The sequence below is a fragment of the Rhinolophus sinicus genome, chromosome 3 (genome assembly GCF_057876585.1).
Source record: "Rhinolophus sinicus isolate RSI-liver-muscle chromosome 3, RSI-T2T, whole genome shotgun sequence".
NCBI lineage: Eukaryota > Metazoa > Chordata > Mammalia > Chiroptera > Rhinolophidae > Rhinolophus > Rhinolophus sinicus.
The window spans coordinates 172,951,018-172,970,228 of record NC_142503.1 but is presented as its reverse complement, the minus strand read 5'-3'; the positions used below and the strand labels follow the sequence as shown (position 1 = coordinate 172,970,228).

Below are 19,211 nucleotides of genomic sequence, written 5' to 3'. Positions count from 1 at the left end.
TTAACTCATTTATCTTCACATGACCAAGAAGAAATACATGGGGAATTAAAGTGATCAACATGGAGCTTAAGTGACAGAACCTGGGGGACCCTCTAATCCAATCATGGAAACTAGGATGTAGATCCAACAAGTGTGACAGAAAACAGTGCTCAGCTCACTATTACTCACGTAGAAGAAAGCTGCAGAAAGCCTAACAGGACCTAAGAGAATTTGGCAGTCTTACAGCGAGACTGAATTTCATTAAAGGATTTTGGTCATTAAATGTGTAACACTATGGAGTGGATCACTAGATTAACCCACAGCCTGGATGGTGGGTTCTCCAACATCGTCCGACTCCACCTGCTCTGACTCCTTGCTCACCAAATAGCCCTCTGGTGAGTCATTTAATTTCCCAGTTACCCTCCTAACAGCAAGAGCGCTTCCTGGCAGTGGATACTGGAAGGGCTCCTGCTCACCATATTTTGCATGGGCATTTGGGGTTATACATCATAGTTAGCATGAGTCTCTGGGCCTGAAAAGCCTGCTAAGCTCTGCACACATCAAGACTTCTTCTATTCCTAGATCCATAAAGCTGAGAGCCAGACCCCGTGAAGGGTTTAATGTCTTGAGAGGCCCTGCCTGAGTGGCCCACCCCATATGACTCCCAACTCTGCTCTTTAATGTCCACCACGATAAGTTCCAGGGACAATGAGCGCTACAGGAGTAAAAGGAAATTCAGTGAGGATCGGTGTAGTCAAGGAATGACTCCTACAACAAATGACCTTTGTACCAGCACTGTTTTCGCTAATGCTGTTGTTTACTGGCCATAGAAATTTTGGGTAAAGTTGATAAGAAAGTGTCTAACGGTGGAAGTCCCCTATCCCACTCTCTAGGCTTGCCTATGCTCTATCCTTGCTGACCTTTACGCATAAACACAATGCATAATACTCTTTTAAATAAGGTTGTTCGATAGAGCAGGCTAAACTGCTATAACAAACCCTCCTCAAAACAATAGCTCAAACACAATAAATTGATTCCTGTTTATTTAACATCCAGGGTGGATATTCTAGGTAAGCAGGAGGCTTTCCTCATTGCAATGATTCAGAGGCAAAGCTCCTTCTGACTTGTGGCTCTGCCGTACCTGGGGCTTTGCCATCTGTGTAGCTAAGGTTAGGGCTCCCCAGGTTCAAGGCAGTGGGAGAGGAAGAACACATTGAGGAAAACACCTCTACTTTTAAAGGCCTTGGCCCAGAAGTGGCACATCACTCCTGCTCCCATGGCACTGCCTGCAAATGCAGGTCTGAGTTATGTCCGGATGATTAGAGGATGAATTTGGGCAGATACCTAGCAACCTCTGCCAGAATGAGTACTTTTAAATTCTACTGCCAGAACCTTTAAGTGAGTAAGAAAGAACTGAAATACTAAAGCTTACGTCGCCGATCCTATCGGTCATCCTAACTATTCCAGTGCAGTACAGAGCGGCATCAGTGAATATACTATACCATCCTGATACGGCCTCTTAGGAGCCTTCTCCTTGAGAATGCCTACTGTTCTGATAGCATTGCAGCAGCACCCGAAGATCTAGTGGAATAGAGCCCACCATTGGTTTCTAAAGAGTTAACAGTTAATGAGGGCCTGAAAGAAGAAACGGACATGCCATGTTTGGAAAACAGTTGAGCAATTTAATAAAAATGAGAAATTTGCACATTGGAGCAGTGCAACAGGAGGTTGTAGAAAACATGAATTGTAACACATAGGCCAGGGTTTTGAGGAGTGGGGAGGATGATGGGAGGTTATTTTTTTGTAAGAGCAAGGTGAACTGAGTAATAATGAAGCTGTTACTTTAACAGAGTGCTATGGCAAATTCTTCTAGTTCAAAAGGCACAAGAGATGGTGTCACTAATTTTTAAAGAAACTTAGAGTAATAGTGGAAAGAGCAAATATTGTAATACAGAAGGACTATCTGCCTGTCATGCTTGAGGGTACTGTCCCTTTCTTGAACTTTTTGTGCTTTAGGATAACTCACCTGCAAATCTAGATCAAATGAGACATAATGTTTCATTGCTGCTCTTTCCTCTCTTTTAAGAAGGCAGTGTGGGACGGAATGAACCTGAAACTTCAAGGAAGCTCTCATGACAAACAGATTTGGAACCAACTTGAAAGGGCCCTCATGTTTGACTTGCAGTGGAAAAAACAAAGCTCTGTATATAATGACACAGCCTCACTGCTTCTCTCCTAGTGCTGATAATAAAAAATACATTGAAGATTATTATGATTTTTTCAGCCCAGATGTTACCTTTGGCCGTGATAAACATCTCCGGGCGCCACTGGAGTGGAATGAGAACACAAGCGCATCAACAGAATGATGGTGGGGAAGAAATCAAAACAGTCCTACCGGACCTTAGCAATATCTGTAGACAGCACTTCTGTTTAGGGTCCTGATCGCTAGTGAATCCCTGAAAGAAGCCAGTTGACAGGAAAGAAAGAAAAGGTACAAAATTGTCTGCTTCCACACACACCATACTATACGGATAGCTGCTAATCCTCACGTCCTCTGTGTCACATACTTCAGAGGAAGAAATTCAGCCAAGTTAAATAGCTCCAACTGTTTAGAACAAGACTGAATCACCCTTTGGTTGGCGACTCACATAAGACAATGTTACGACTCAGCGGGCATTTTTCGATAACATTAAGGTACCCAGTTTTCCCTGTGGCTCTGACTTCCTCTTGTGGGTAGCTCCAGTTGCTCCCAGGGCTCCCAGGAAGACTAGAGAGATGGGTTGCAAAGTGGGCTGACACCTGGGAGAGTCCACCTAGCCCCATACAGCCTACTGAATAGCATTCGAGAAAAGCTAGGAACACCTGAAAAGATTTTTTTAATGTTAAATTGCATGGGAAGCATTATAAATCAGAGATTTAAAAAAAAAAAAAAAAAAAAAAAAACAACTTCTAGTGTATATTGTATGGGTAAACAGTGGTTGTAAATTAAACGAATAGTCAGGGCAATAGGAAACCCAAGACAGCCGCTTGGTTCTTCCCGACTCCCTGGCAAACCCCATTTTTCGGTTTTTACAATCCTTCATACATCATAGTGCATTTAAGCTGGACTTAAATTAGATGAAGGAACATATGAGCTGACATTATTGAAAGGAGACATCTTACATTAATTCCAAAGGTTTGATAAAGTCACTTTAAGAAAATGCCAAATAGGTCACTGCTTCCTGTCACAGAAAGCTTCCAGGATACAGCCGTTAGAAATCACTGACTGCCACCTGGAGATTCCGTTTATTGGCAAGGACATCAAATAAAAGACACTCTGCAACCAAAAGAGACCTTATCAGGCACTGAACTATGAATGGACATCTACCCCATGTCTCTGACGCTCACCTTCTCCTACAGTGGGCACCGAAGACTCCTCAAGGAGGAGAAGCCACTGCCATCAGAGGTAGACAGCTATCCCAAGACATCAACAAGGCATTACACCTACGGATAAATGCTGAACGCAGAAACCAACTGTGTGATTTTCTTTACCTATCTGCTGATGATATCAGTCATAATAATAGTTATTCTTTGGGTTTTCCTATATATTCCAACTTAATAATTACTGAAGATGTATAAGATAATTTTTAATACTCTTTATGGCTTATGTAAATGTTATACTAGATGCAAAATACAGAAGAATGAGAAAGATGGCAAAACACTGATCATGATAGTTCACAGGATACCCTATTTCCCCGAAAATAAGACCTAGCTGGACAATCAACTCTAATGCGTCTTTGGGAGCAAAAATTAATACAAGACCGGGTTTTATATAATGTAATATAATATAATATAATACTGGGTCTTATATTAATTTTTGCTCCAAAAGATGCATTAGAGCTGATTGTCTGGCTAGGTCTTATTTTCGGGGAAACACAGTAGAAACACTCTAGTGCTTTTTGCACTGAAAGCCGTATGACCAATCTTCTCCATTTGGCAGAAGACTGCTTTGCTTCTTATCTAGTGTCCTAATTCTCATTGTTCATACAAATAAATCTGTGTTTGCATTATGAAAAGAAAAAAAGAAAGCCGTAAGACCCGACTGCCTTCCATTTACCTGCCCTTCCCTTTTGGGAAAATTCAGTCTTAACTCACATCCCATGGTTACGATTTTGGCCCATCCCCAATGGTCCACTGTTTCAACAAGTCAACATCGATACTCAGACTCCATAGAAATGAGCCTTCCTAGTGCTAGACCACACAATCCAACCAAAAGGTTGGTCATTGATGCATCCTTCGGACTGATTTATGATTAAAAGGGGGAATTGTAGATAAAAAAGGAGGTCTGTAGCAAAGCTGACCGAAAGTAACACATAAAGTCTTAACTGGGCAGGTCACAGAAGGTAGTCACGTCCCAGACCTACACGAGGTTTATCTCTGCCTTAAGCAAGCCCTGTGCATTGTTCTGGTGCGTCTAGGTTTACACACTTTTGAAATGTCAGAAGTGATCCTCTTTTCCAGATCCTCTTTTCCAGACCTCAAGAGAGCATATAATCTGATCCCTGCCTTTCTCCCATCTTCATGTAATCTTCCTTAGTTCCGTGTTAATTCCAAATGTATAAAAGAAAGTGTATAACTGTCATTCTCCAAAGCATTTGAATTCTTGCTTCCCGGCAGTTGTCGCAGTTTGGCTCAAATAAACAACAACAAAATAAAAATCTCTACAGGTTTGAACTTTTCTTATGTTGACAGCTAGTTAAATCTTGGAATACCAATCCTCTGAAAGCCCTAACCACAGTGCTGCACCCTGCTGTGACTCAATTCTTGGGTCACACAGGAAGGTGTTATTTCTCTTCCTATTCATTGGTTCTGGCCTGTAGGGGTGAGTTGGGGAGCCAGGAAGATTCTGTCTTTCTTCTCTTCAAATCTGAGCATTACCACACCTATTATATTAACATGCACTCACTTCCAAGAGTTTGGTCCTTAATAGAAAGGAAGTAAATTTATTCAAGGATTAAATTATTTAAACCAACCACACTAATCCTTTAGGTTCTGGGCCTCTAAACTATGCTATTTTGGATATTGAAGGAATAATGCAACACCTGTCTAAAGTAACTAGAGGTCGGTGTTACTTGAAGCAGCCATCATCAGTAGCTACTCAGGTCCTCGTTCAAAACAAAGTATGTTTCAAAAGTGGGGAGGCAATAACTGGCCATTATCACCTACTAACATTTAGTTTGAATAAATTCATCAACTGGTAGCCAAACACTTTGTAAAAGGTAAACAATTTGATATATGCATTATTCTTTGAATCACACAGTCTTAAAAACCTGGGAAACGAGATGGCTTCTGAAGTGCAAATCATTTTGAGATCAAGGAAATTGTAATCTGGGAAAATCCCATGGGTCACAATGTGAATGATTGTGGACCAAAATGGGATTCTAATAAATCTGACAAGTCCAGTGACTGACAGTAACCTCACAGGGTGATCTGATCATAAATTCCTAACTGGGTAATCATGCCCCAGGCACAGAACTTTTAGTAAAGACCTTATCTTTGCCTTAAGCAGCCCTGTCCATTCTTTCTGTGCATCTAGATTAACACACCTTTGTTAACAAAGTAATCCTCTTTTTCAGACACCTTGGAGGTATGACCACCTTCAAGAGAGCATATAGCCTTTTTTTTTTAATTAAAGTTTATTGGGGTGACAACTGTGAGAGCACATAATCTTAATTATCCTGTAATCCAACCCTTGCCTTTCATTCTCCCACCTTCATGTAATTTTCCCTCCTTAATTCCAAATGTATAAAAGAAACTGCAAAACTGTCATCCTCAGGAGCATTTTCTTATTCTGTTGAGATCTTGCCTCCTCTATTTGGCTCTGTGGGGGTTCAGAACAAGCTATCCACCTTTTTTGAGCTAAAGGCAACTATAGCTGCACTCAAGAGAAAGTTCTGTCCCTCCCTTACCTACCTAGAATTTAAATTAGGGACACTACCCATAATAAGAGATTATCAGAGATAACTTCTTTTGACCTATTTATAGGGAATGGCAAACTTCTATTTAAACATCTGCTCTTATCATCTTGGAATGACCCTTTGAAGTCCCCCAGGCACTTTTCCTCATCCCTAGCTCAGAATGTCTTTTATATTCATTTTTCCTCTGTCTTTGAACTTCTCCAGTGTGTGGAGTCTCTCTCATTTATGTGGGTTCCCAAACATATGTTAAGTAATTAAATTTGGTTATTTTTTTCTTGCTAATCCATCTCATGTCTATTTGATTATTAGACTAGCCGAAATAACCTTGAGGGTATAGGAAAGTTTATTCTCCCCCACAGCTCAAATAAACTCATAAAAATGTTCTATAGGTTTGGACGTTCTTGTGTCAACAGAAGTTAGAGGAGAAACCTAGAAGTATGGGGAGAAAAATTTCCTCTACCTTCAAGGTTCTTTTGACTGGTCTAATAATCAAATTGACATGATACAGATTAACAGGAGAAAAACCGAGTTTAATAACGTGTATGCCTTCTGTATACATGGGATAGATCCAGGAACACTGAGTCCTGCCAAAATGGCAGAAGCCATCACCTGAAATATCACCTTCAGCTAAAGATACAAGATGTTGGGGGTGGAGAGTCAGTTATGGGAGATGACCAGAAAAAGCACAGTAAACAAGGATAAAATTGCTAAGAAGATTTAAGTCCCTACTTTCTACACTGATAATGAAGGCCTAGTGAGAGAAACACCCTTACAAATGGAGATTTCCTTTACAAATGTAAATGTCCTGAACAAAAGGTAACCTACTAGGCTACTCCCATTTCTTTAACCAGCCTAAAATAATCAATAGCCCAGAGAGGCATGTTTTTAATGGCAAATTCTGCTCCCCTTCAGATGTTTTGTCCCCTTTCTTCCTTCAATAAAAGCTGACTGTGTGCTTACTGTGTGCCTAGCACTCTGTTAAATCCTAGGCATATAAAGTATGGCTGCAGACTTCAAGGAGCTCACAGCCTGGTGAGAACACAGGCAGGGAAAGCACAATCCTGTGCGAACTGCTAGGATGCAGCTGCGCACAAGTCATGGTGGGAACAGGGGAAGGTCCTGGAAGAGCCAGAAGGACTTCTCAGAAGAGGCGACATCTGAATCTTGAAGGTTGGAGCCAGGAATCAAAGGATTACCAGGCAGAAGCGGTACATAGTATCTCCCGTCCTATCAGAACAATTCATAATCCCCCTGGGTTCATTCAGGAGAACTGTAGAAACATGAGTCAGGAAGAGGGAGCAGGGCCCAGATCCTAAAAGTACTAGGGAGCTACTAAGGTTTTCAAGGCAGGAAGTGGCAAATCAAATCTTCACTGCAGATCTACTGCCCCGATGTCCTTTGGGAAATGGGACTGGCTTGGAGAAGAGCAGCCTCACATAGGGGCTATGGGAGAGAACTGAGATTCTAGCAATACTTAAGGGGGATGTAGAGAGATAATGGGTCTGCCCTCCAGCTTTCTGGTTCTGTCGCCAGATGAGAAAGACACGGGAAGGGAGTAAAGATCTTAAGTTCAGTTTTGGACATATTAGCATAGCAGTGTCAGAGACTATCCCGTTGAAAATACATGGAAACGAGTTTATGGATCAATTATAGACAATATTCAATGGCTGATAACATCACTCCTGATGGAAGTGTATACCGCTACGTATGAAGCAGAATTGCCAGGGGAAAAAAAAATTGAACCTAAATCTGACCAAAGATCTATATCCAATTACCAATTTGCAGGAAATAGAGGACAAAAGAACAGGTTATGACATGTGGATGTGACCTGCAAAATCCAAACTGAGAGACTCAGCAGACAAAAGACATAGTTTTTTCCACACGTAAACTGCAAGGAAAAAGTAAATAACAGAGGAGGGAGCTATAAGGGACTTAAGAGACATCAATCAACTTAGACCCCAACTCAAACTGTAAAAAAATAAATATGTTAAGTCAATGGGGCAGTGTGAACATTAACTGGTGTAGGGGCAGATAAAAATTGAAAATAGACTTAATTACTTGTCCTTATTGAAAATATGGGAAGAGACTTCTCCCCTCCCTTTTGTTTCAGAATTTCTTTCTCTGTCCTTTTCAAATGTAAACCTTTGTAATGACTAAATAAGCCTCTAGCCATTCTCACAACTCAGGACTGTTTCCTCAAGGACCTGGGAACCATCTTTTTGAAATGCAGACATCTAGGGCTCTGACCTCCCGGTTCCTGTGGGATAGTAAGAGACTGGCTGGCTTCTGTGGGCACAGGTATCGGGCACCTCGCTCCAATTTGCAAAACTACCTCCTGTGTTCAGAAATGTTTCCCCTCCAGATCAAGCCAATCAACTAACACAGGTTGCCACTGCAATTTCCGTGATAAAGTTAGGATGAGCTTTATGTGATGTGACAAAAGGTACTGTCAAGTCCTCGTACTGGAGGACTAGTTATCATTTATCTTGAAAACCTGTAATGGGTTGCACCTGTATGGCTATATAAGGGTGAGATTTCTTTGTCTTTGCAATCCCTTAGCAGATTGCTTGATGTAATGCTTATTCAATAATAAACTGTTTTCTTTCTTTAACTTTGTGGACAGGTTTCCTCAGTTGGGGGATTTTTTAAAAATTATATTTCTACAATACTGGGTATTTGATATTAACTTTTTTTAGGTGTGAGAACAGCTTGGGAGCCGCTGGGAGCTTCAGGCCCGTCAATTGATTATAGCCGTTTGTGGGAAAGGAGTTGGTCCCCACTCCCTTCAGAGCAAGGATTAATTCCTCCTCCAGTGCCCTTTTGTTTTGCACAAGGGGCGTGGCTGCTTTGGAGGATTAGTACATCCTTACTCGTGGTCTGGGCTGCTATATCCTGGTGTGCCTCTTCTGGGGTTTCCAGGGTGCCGTGAGGGGGCATTGGCCTGCAGCAAAGTCTGGCCCGTCTCCGGCCTTGTCTCCAGTCTCACTGATCCTTTCTTTCCTCATCTTCCCTGTCTCGGTTGTAAAAGATGTTGTAACAAATTCCCTGGTCTTCTCTAGGATCTGTGCCTTTTCATTAAGATGTAACAATGGGTCAGAATTACTATAATATTCTGTCAGGGAAAATATTAGGTCAAGTTTAATGAATTTACCCTGACTTATCTAGGTTTTTGGTAAAAACGGTTAAATCATTGTTTACAGTGGCTTATATCTGACATGAGAAGGGCACATGAACTTCAGGAGTCCTAGACTATGGAAGCTTACATAATTATTAGCAAAACTTCGTTCTTACTATTGTAAAGATCTAGTTGTCTTTAGTAACCAAGGACCTGATTGGGACAATATAAAACATAGAAATTTTTCTGATGATACATACAATCTTTGCTTTTTAGGCAGAAACTTTTATAATATCAATAGCAGACCAATAGTCTAAGAAATTTGTCCTACTTAGCAGAGGAAAAAAACTCAACTAGCTTACCTTTGATATTCAAATTTACTTAATTAACCATAGTTAGCTTAAGTATACATAAAACTCTCTCAAGGATTTTCAGAAACCTACAACTTTCCCAGTCCCTCTTAGTTTGTCTCTTCTTACTCATTCCAAAATAATCATCTTTAGGACAAACTACTTTCTTTCAGTTCCTTCAAAAATGTATTTCCATACCGTATACCTTCCTTGAAAACACACATCATTTCCTTTCATATTAATTAGAATCTATAACATTTAGAACCTCAATTTTTACTGACAACCAAAAGCAAGCAATTAGCATTTCCACTGGCAAATCCAGGAATATATTTTGCAACTTCAAAAGCATAGGCTTTTGTAATAAAATACAAGATATATTTATTAACAGATCTTAATTTATCTTTTAACGTTCCTGTGACAAGACAAAAATAGATGAAATCAGACCTATCTACTAATAATTAATATTTCAGCATTTCATTATCTTGAAATACCTATTCAATAATTTTTATCATTTAACATAACTTAGCAAAACTAAAATCTTAAGTTACCAACAGATGCTGGGAAATCACATCCAAGCATCCACAATATATGATTATTACTGAAAAGTTTCATCTAAAACCTTATTTTCGTCACTTATTAGTTCTTAATTCTGACATTTTAAAGTTAATTATCCAAACTATTTTCTTGGTAAATTTTATAACAGAGATAACATGAATTTATTTTAAAAGTAAGCTTGTTCAGAATGCCAGCACTCGGAGGATGGCAGACTCCGGTCCAAAAGCCATCTCCCTTACAATGATTCCCAGTGCAGGGGGCCCCTGCAGGACTTAGAACGGGGCCCCTGCAGGACTTAGAACGGGACCTCTGGAGTAAAAGGGGGTGGTCGCAGGAGACAGGGAAAGGAACAAGTCAGGAGGGGATGAGGCGGAAGAATCAGAGGGAGAGGAAGAAAGGGGTGCTGAAGCCTGGGGAGGAGGAAAGTCTAGAGGCTGTCCTGGCCATGGGGGAACTAGGGGTAAGAGAGGATCATCAAGTTGATGGGGGAAGTAGACTAAGGAAATTTAGCCAAGCACATGCGGCACTGTTCCCAGAGGTCCGGGTCTTGACTTAGAGCCGTTAAGGCTTGGACACGGAGGGACCACTTTTGTAGCCTCCAGCAGAAGAAGCCTAGTTGCATGGTGTTCAAGTTAAGAGTTCTGTTGACCGGCCAGACGTCCTGATCATCTAGCTTCTATTGTGGCCAGGCAATGCTATAAAAGAAAACTGTTAGAGATCTGGATCCCATACAGATGGAAAACCTCTCCCAAGTCACAGGGCCTGCATGGCCGAAAGGAAACAGAACCACTGAAACTGCATAGTAAATGTATAAGGTTTGGCAGGAGGGAAGGAAGGCAAAGAAAAGAAAGTTTTCGAAGCTAAATTACCCAAGCTAAATTACACTTGTTAAATCAAATAATACCAGAGATCCAAATCTCAAAAGATGTAGTGCCACCATTACAATCTCGTCTCACCAATAATGGTATTGTGGATACATTTTCAAAGAATTCTTGTGTTTTGAAAATATACATTGAAATACGAGTATGTGGGATACTTGTATGAGTGAAATTATATGGTTCTTGTCCTTTACATCTGACTTATTTCACTTAGCATGACACTCTCAAGATCCATTCATGTTGTCACAAATGGCAATATTTCATTTTTTATGGCTGAGTAGTATTCCATTATATTAATATAAAATAAAACAACAAATGAATAAAACAAACAAACTCATACACACACACAACAGTATGGTGGTTACCAGTGGGGACTGGGGTAAGGAGAGGATGAAGAAGGTAAAGGAGTCAAGTATATGGTGACAGAAGGAGACTAGACCGTGGGTGGTAAGCACACAATACAATATACACGTGTTGTATTATAGATAGTACTGTACCCCTGAAACTTGAATACAAGATGTTATTAACCAATGTTACCCCAATAAATTTAACTAAATTTTAAAAATTTAAAAATAAAAGTATGAAGCTTTAAAGCCAATTAAAAGAACACCAAAATAAATAATATGGCAAATTAGATAGCATAGGGCAAGACTGAGAAGCATGGATGCATGCAAAGAAAGCTAAGGAAAGACTTTAAGCAAAGTCTTGGAAAGATCACTCTGGTGACAGTGAAGAATGTGAACTGAGAAAGGCAAAAATGGGACAAGAGAAACCATTGGAAAGTTACAGCCAGGAGTAAGGACAGAATTAGAGCAGTACCACCACAGAGAAGGACTCTGATGATTTAGAAGGGGAAATCAAGGAGACTTTGTGATCAACAGATACAAGAGACAAAAGGGAAGGAGAAAAGAATTGTGATGGTTTTGCAGATTGACTTGAGTAACTAGATAATGAATGACACTGTGAAACAGACAACGGGAAGATAGCCGGAGAAGCAGATTTGAGGGAGAAGATAATTTTGTTTTGAACATGTTGAGTTTGAGACATCTCTGAGAGTGAAATGAGGCTACTTAGCCCAAAGTTGGAGGAACACTGGAAAAATCAACATTTAGGGTTGGGAAGAGGAAGAGAATCCCACAAAGGCATCCAGGAAGGACCAGTCAACAGGGAGAGGAGACTCAGGGGAGAGTAGAGTCTTGGCTAAGAGACTATTTCAAGAATAAAATGGTCAGTTGTGCAATACAGACGTCCAGCAAAATAAAGGCTGACAAGTCGGTGAGCTTCCTCAAGATGGTTTCAGTGAAATGGTAGGATGGGACCCAGGCTGAAGCATCACTAGCATACACCTACGCTCTAATTGCTAACATTCTCTACCAACCACTGAAAGCAAGTACAGACCCCTGAACTCACACATCGATCTGTTCCAGATAAACAGCTCTCACCCCTCAGATCCTTATGTTTAAACAATTCTCTCAGGCCCTCTATTAGTTCTTACTGAAGCAGACCAGATTCTTGGGTCTCAAGCAAAGAGATTCCTGTTCTAATGGAGCACCAATAGAACAGAAAGAATAAGTGTCCCAAATTGGGACAAATAAGTGGGAATAAATGTCCCAAAAGGGTCAGAATAACTCCAAAATGGCTTCCTGAACTCCAGGACACTTGGCCTAGTCACAGTGGCACATTAATTTAGACAGTTGTGCCAGAGGCTGTCACCTCTTTTCAGTACCACAGCTGGATCAAATTGCCATAATTACAATGAGAGAGAGCTCAAACTGTTCACCTCAGTTTAGAGCAGGGGTGTCAAAACTGCAGTCCACAATCCATTGTTAATTGGCCCGCAGCAAATTCCAAAAATATATTTAGTTTACTTAAATAAACCAGGTGAGGCAATGCATACTTCACCTCCAGTGAGTGGCCCGGCTGTTTGTGTATTTTACCACATATGACCCTTGGTAAAAAAACGTTGAAAAAAGTTTGGACACCCCTGGCTTAGAGCTAGCTTTCCCCACAGACACTCATTCTACTTCTGAAGAAGAAAGGGCAAATTACCATGACTATCAGAGCTCCCAGAATCAGGAGCAGAGGTACTGCATCTGAGCCTTGCCTGAGCAACTGCCTCTTTCTTTCTCTCAGGTTCTCTTTATATACGAAAATTAACTGGTTACTTGAGAGAAGAACCACTGAATGTCCTTACTAAACCCAGATACCAGGTCAAATACATTCATTCAAGAAAACAGAAAGTTTAACTGATGCCATGGCAACATGGACCGCCTGTGACATCAGAGCAAAAGGCAAGAAACAAAGGGATTTGTGAAAGTTACCTTTCCATGGGTCTTCTTTCCCTTGAAATTTGACCCATCCTGCTTATTTGAAAGTGCTCAAAGGACTTGTTATTTTGGTACTATTTCAGAATAGAGCAATTGAAACTTCTCTGCATACTTTTTTCTAACGTGTTCCTGGAGATTAGCCTAACCGCATACTGGAAATCTGCTGAGTGCCACAATCTTATTAATATACAATGAGATTCTATTTTAGAGTGCTGGTAATATTGGGTGACTAATCAGCTACAGGGTAAGGATATAAATTGTAAACCAAAAAATATTTTTTAAAAGTGAAAAGGAAGACCAAATAAACTGAAGCTTCACCATTACTTTAGGTTGAGAGTTTACAGAGGAAGTATTAGAAGGTATAGTATTTAAGGGAGAATGGCTGCCCCAGGTTGGAGTGGAAAAATACCATGAGCTGTGACAGGAAAGGTCTACAAAGCATGAATAAGAGAGGCTGCTACAAATGTGCCCCTCCCCCTCATTCAGCAGCCTCAGCTGAATATTATGTCTCCTGTGTAAGAGGCTGAAACTGATTCTTGTCAGGAGTCTCTTAAGGCAGAATCCAGCAGTGAGTAGGCAATTCAAGCAGTGCCAGGCCCAGTTCATCAGATGGGCTTTAGAAGTTTATCCAGTATTAAAAAACAGTGATTACCAGAGATTGTTGTTTCCAGTGTAAAATAATGCTTTTTAAAAAGTAGAATGTGTCTAGCTGATTTAAAGGGACAGTAGCCTCATTTATAAGTAGGAATAAAAACTTCCCTTTAAGTTACTTGTGACACATTAGACTAAATCTTAATTTATCTTTCATCTTTGGTGGTGAAATTAGAGAGTAATTAAAATGGTTAAGAGGCCCTACTGAAGAAGGAACTGCAATCGTTTAATAAGAAGAGTTTTGAACGTACAATCCAAGACACCATATCCATATGTAGCCAGAGGCAATATGAAAGACACTCAACTGAAGGTGATTTTGGTGACTTCATTATTCCTCTGTGTTTTAGAAGATGATCCACCTCTGGAATGGGTCAATGATCAGGAGAGGAGGTTTCAAAGCAAGAATGAGGAAAAGATTTGTAGCTTACCTAGATTCTATATTACTATCCCCAGGACCTACAGCTCCCTGCTTCTCACACCTTTTGCACTTATAGCTCCAGAAAAGATATATGAATGGTCCTAATATTGAATAGAGGAAATGGTCTTGAACATCAACTCGAAACATCTAGGTTAGACATAAGGAAAAAACTTCTTACCATAAAGGTAATGGAATTTGGTGCCCTGTTACTAAAAGAAGGGTTCTCCATTACTATATAAATGGCACTTATCTCTGGGTCAGATTTAATTCTTGTTCTGTAAGTTTAGAGTACTAGCCTAATTACAAGACTGCAACTTTACTTCTGATTACCTGGGGTGTTTGTGAAAATATCCTTGTCTGGGTCCTACCTCAGTGCCAATAAACCAGACTTCCATGGAGGAACCTAGGAATCTGTACTTTTAACAAGTAACCCAAGTGAGTTTCATAATCAGGCAAGTTTGAAAAACACTAATGGAACATAAAGCTATTAATCCTAGGGAAGAAATTAATGATTTGGGGAGAGGAAACTGAGTAGACTGATGAATCATAAGCACCTGATGATTGAGTTAGGAAAGCTAGAATTTCAAGGGGAAAGGTTGACCGTGCAGTTAGAACTGGAGCTCACACTTACAGTCATTCGCAGCTTGTTCCAGGCCCTGGCTCACTCCACCTCCCTGCCTTCCACACACTCTCTTTATTGCAACAAGACTCTGCCTGAAGACGCTCACAGATGTTAACCTGCAGATGGAATCCAAAGGAGGAGAGACACTTCCCAAGTCCGTGCACAGCTGACACTGTGCAGTCCCTGGATATAAGAGAGAAGACTCTGACCTGGTCTGTTACCACCCTGCACACAGATCTCAGATCCAGCCACTTACCCAAATTGGAGAGCCTTTTCAGCAATCCAGCTTCTCTTATAGCAGCAGGACCACGTTCCACTCCTTTTCTTTTCTGTCACACAAATTACAGTGAGATGTCAGGGAAGACGATTGAAAATAAGACCACTATAGTTCACAAAAATACAGAAATCTGCTATACTATACAGCAGTCCCCCTATCTGCAAGTAATACATTCCAAGACCCCCAGTGGATGCCTGAAACCGCAGATAGTACCAGACCCTATACATACCTAAGATAAAGTTTAATTTATAAATTAGGCAGAGGAAGAGAGTAACAACTAATAATAAAATGGAACAATTATAACAATAAAATAAGGGCTAGTTGAACTCAAGCACTTCGGTATCTCAACAGTCGATCTGATAACCAAGAAGGCTAAGTGACTAAAGGATGGGTAGTGCATACAGAGTGGATACACTGGACAAAGGGATGATTCCCAGCCCGCCAGGATGGAGGACTGCTTGAGGTTTCATCACACTACTCCGAACAGCATGAAATTTAAAACTTATGAATTGTTTATTTCTGGAATTTTCTATTTAATTTTTTCAGACCACAGTTGACCGTGGGTAACTGAAATCTCAGAAAGCAAAACCGAGGGAGGACTACTGTACTTAGTTCCCAGTAGATCCCTCTGAAAATCTGTGACATTATCATTTTCACATGAGTTCTGTTTATTTCAAACACTTTCAGAGAAGGAGGGGAAAACAACAATCAGTGGCATCAAATCAACCTTCCAAACCCCTTGTGGGAAGGGTAAACGGAGACCAAGACAGGCTAGGCTGACCCGGGTCAGATCGGATGGCTGGGTGTGTGTAGCCGGCAGGGGCCAGATCTCGGACTTCTGTACCAGTGAGGTCTCCACGACTGCAGGTTTCTTTCATTGAAGACAGAACAAAACAGCCGCTCCCATCCTCCCGCCGCTAGAGCGGCCAGCGTCAATTTCCTTCACAGTTAATGCTATTTCTGAGAATGGACCCTGCATCCTCAGAGGTCGCTCTCTTTAACCTTCTCGCCCTCTATTTTCCACCGGGCATTTATGCCGATTTCTCCTCTTTCAGCTCCTCTGTGGAATCCTCTTCTTCCTTCCCTCACCTCCATCACCCCAAGCGGGACCCACCACTTTCCCGCTCCTCCGGGCGAAACCGCAGATATCCGCCAGCTTGCTGTCCCCCGTCCGCATCGCACACAAGGTGCCCTCCATCCCTCCCTCCTTCCCCATATTCTATCGGAGAAAATCCCGCTGCTCTGCCGATGCCGAATCGCGGGAACCCACCAGCTCGTCCCCTCTCCGTTTCTCCCCATCCTCTCCTCGCTTCTTCGTCCCTCCCACCCCGCCGCCGCTTTCTCTTTGGGGCGCGGTGGGGACCCTTCCCCACGGTGCCAGATCCTAGTTCTCACCTGTCCCTGTGAGAATGGGGCTCCGATCACAGCCACTGAATGGACCGACTTTTTCAGGACGAAATGCATTTGCGTCCAGAGGAGACGCGAGAGGCTGCTTCTCAGGGACATGATGGGCAGCGCGGGACGTCGCCAAGCGAGAGGCTGCTTCGAGGAGCTTGCCGCCTTCACTGAACACCGCTGCCCGCAGCGGCGCCTACCTACCCGCGCGCGAGCCGCACCGCGCAGCCCCGTGACGTCACAGCCCCTGGCCCCGCCCCGAGCCCCCAACCAGCCCTCCGCACACCTTACCGCGGGCCCCGCCCACTGTTCCTCGGGACCCGGACACGCCTTCGCTGACGTCACCCCACTACAGCGCGGACTCACCCGTAAGGGACAAGCCCCTACGGCTAACGCCATAAAGCCAGTATCTGGGTCTGGACAGTAAGAGCGCGGTCACCGACAGGTGTGTCCCTTCGCGGGAAGCGGTCGGCCGCCGCGAAATTCGCGAACTCCGCGAAGCAAGAGAACGGACACACCGGTTAGCGGATCGCGACTCTTCACACACATGCACACCCAGCAGACGCCAAGTCTGAGGAAGGGCTGGCTGGGCTGAGCTTCCTCTGACCCGACCTGTGTGCGTGCCCTGCCAAGCCCAAGTCGGCATCCACCTGCTCCGTTCCATCTCAGAGCTCAAGGTCCAGGACATACGATACCTTTGGGAATTGAATGCTAAGAGATAAACTGTAGAGGAGAGGTCTCTGGACCAGGCGTGCTAATAAAATCCCACCTATTTTATGTATCATGGGTAAGATTAGGATTTACAAAACAATGAACTTCTAGACGTTTTCAATTCTTTACCTGAAAAACGGCAGCACTGGTTATTAAAAACCAAACACAGCAACATATCTGGACTATTTCTAAATTTTAGAGAGGCTAAAGAGCTGAAAGTAACTAAAGTATTAATATTTTAATAATGTCCAACTCAAGTTCTAAGAACTTTTAGCCCTCTAACAATTCTGTTAAGTACAGTAGTCCCCCCTTCGGTTTTGCTTTCCCAGATTTTAGTCATCCACAGTCAACTACAGTCCAAAAAGATGAAATGGAAAAATTCAAGAAATAAACAATACTTATGTTTAAATCACATGCCACTATGAGTAGTGTGATGAAATCTCACACGGTCCTGCTCTGTTCTGTCTGGGGTGTGAATCATCCCCTTGGTCCAGCGGATCCTCAGCTGTATATGCGACCCACCTGTTAGTCCCTTAGCAGCTATCTTGGCCATCAGATCAACTAGCATTATTGCATTATTGCAGTGCTAGTGTTCAAGTAACCCTTATTGTACTTAATAGTGGTCCCCCAAATTCAAGAGTAGTGATGTTGGCAATTCAGATAAGCCAAAGAGAAGCCATAAAGTACTTCCTTTAAGTGAAAGATATGTGTGTATATGAAATAACATAGTATATTTAGGGTTTGGTACTATCCACACACAGGTTCAGGCGTGCACTGGGGGTTTTGAACATATTCCTGAAGATAAGGGAAGCTATTTTAAAGAAAAGGAATCAGGATCAGAGAAGATAAGTAACTTTCGAAAGTCACATAGCATGTAAGTGGTAGAGCTCTGACTCCAGTATCCAAATTCTTAACCATGACACTATGACTTGTACGAATCTGGATGTTAGTCAAACCAAAATAAATTTTTATATTAACACCTGAAAAATATTTCACCTGATGCCAACTTACATGCTGCTTTCCAAAATATTTCAGAATTTCCCATGGCAATATCATAACTCCAAGTAGCTTTGGTAGTATAAGGCAGTTTATTTTTAGAGGATAAATTTTATACCTGTCTCCCCCTGCTGGTTTAACAAAGAAAGGTCTTTGAAGCCTTAGCAAAATAAGTAGGGTTTTACTGTAAGGCAGTGGTTCTGTGTGGTCCTAGACCAACAAGGTCAACCAGTACTTGCATACTTGTCAGAAATGCAAATTATTGGGCTCTATCTCCAAACTTACCATATTTCTGTTTATCAGATTTGCTGTGTTTGTCCAGCCTGAAGGGATTTACAAAATAACCCATTTATCCCCAGAGCACATTGTTGTGCTAGAGCGAATGAGTCATTTCAGACCCTGGAGTTCCAAGATATGGCTGCCTTTGTTTATTTCTACCAGGTAATTCACTGTTTACCTAACAACATGCTAGCTATCCTGTCTCAATCCCCCCTCTGAAGAAGTAACCCTAAATGTTGTTAGGGCATAGATGACCGCTCTGGCTGCTTCATGCTGAGGAGGGGCGTAGAAGGAGCCGGTAGCTAGGGCTGGTCTAGAGGTCTATCTAAAGGTCCCTGGTAGATGAGCAAATCCAGGTGAGTTTCCATATTCAGGACCATCTGGAGCTGGGTGGTCTTTGTCCCTCAGTTCAGTTGTTGTGGTCGCTTGAACCGTTGCAGCCAGCTAGCAGGTAATCTGTAAACTGAGATACAGTGTAAGCAACAGCATGATATAATCCCTATAACAATGAACAAGAGAAAAATGAGAAAAGCCTCCTTTAGCCCAGTTAGGCTGGGAGCCAGGAAGTAAGGGAGGAGAGATCAATGCCTAAAAACCCTTCTCTGTTTAATATTGGACACTATGTCGTTAATCTGCTTAACTTTGCCTTCAATTAACTGTGAGTTGTCACAGAGATTAAAACAACATAATCCTTTAAAATC

General features: G+C 41.9%; 1 protein-coding gene across 1 annotated transcript in view; it reads right to left on the bottom strand.

Annotated features, from left to right (window-relative positions):
• Positions 1-17,127, bottom strand: part of ARG2 (arginase 2) — a 28,260-nt gene extending 11,133 nt beyond the window's left edge. The window contains exons 1-2 of the mRNA XM_019733334.3: positions 16,525-17,127; positions 15,109-15,181 (exon numbers count right to left, since the gene is read on the bottom strand). Coding sequence (XP_019588893.3) covers positions 15,109-15,181; positions 16,525-16,923 — 472 coding nt within the window. The 5' untranslated portion in view covers positions 16,924-17,127. The remainder of the gene's footprint in view (positions 1-15,108; positions 15,182-16,524) is intronic.
• Between the last annotated feature and the right edge of the window lie 2,084 nt (positions 17,128-19,211).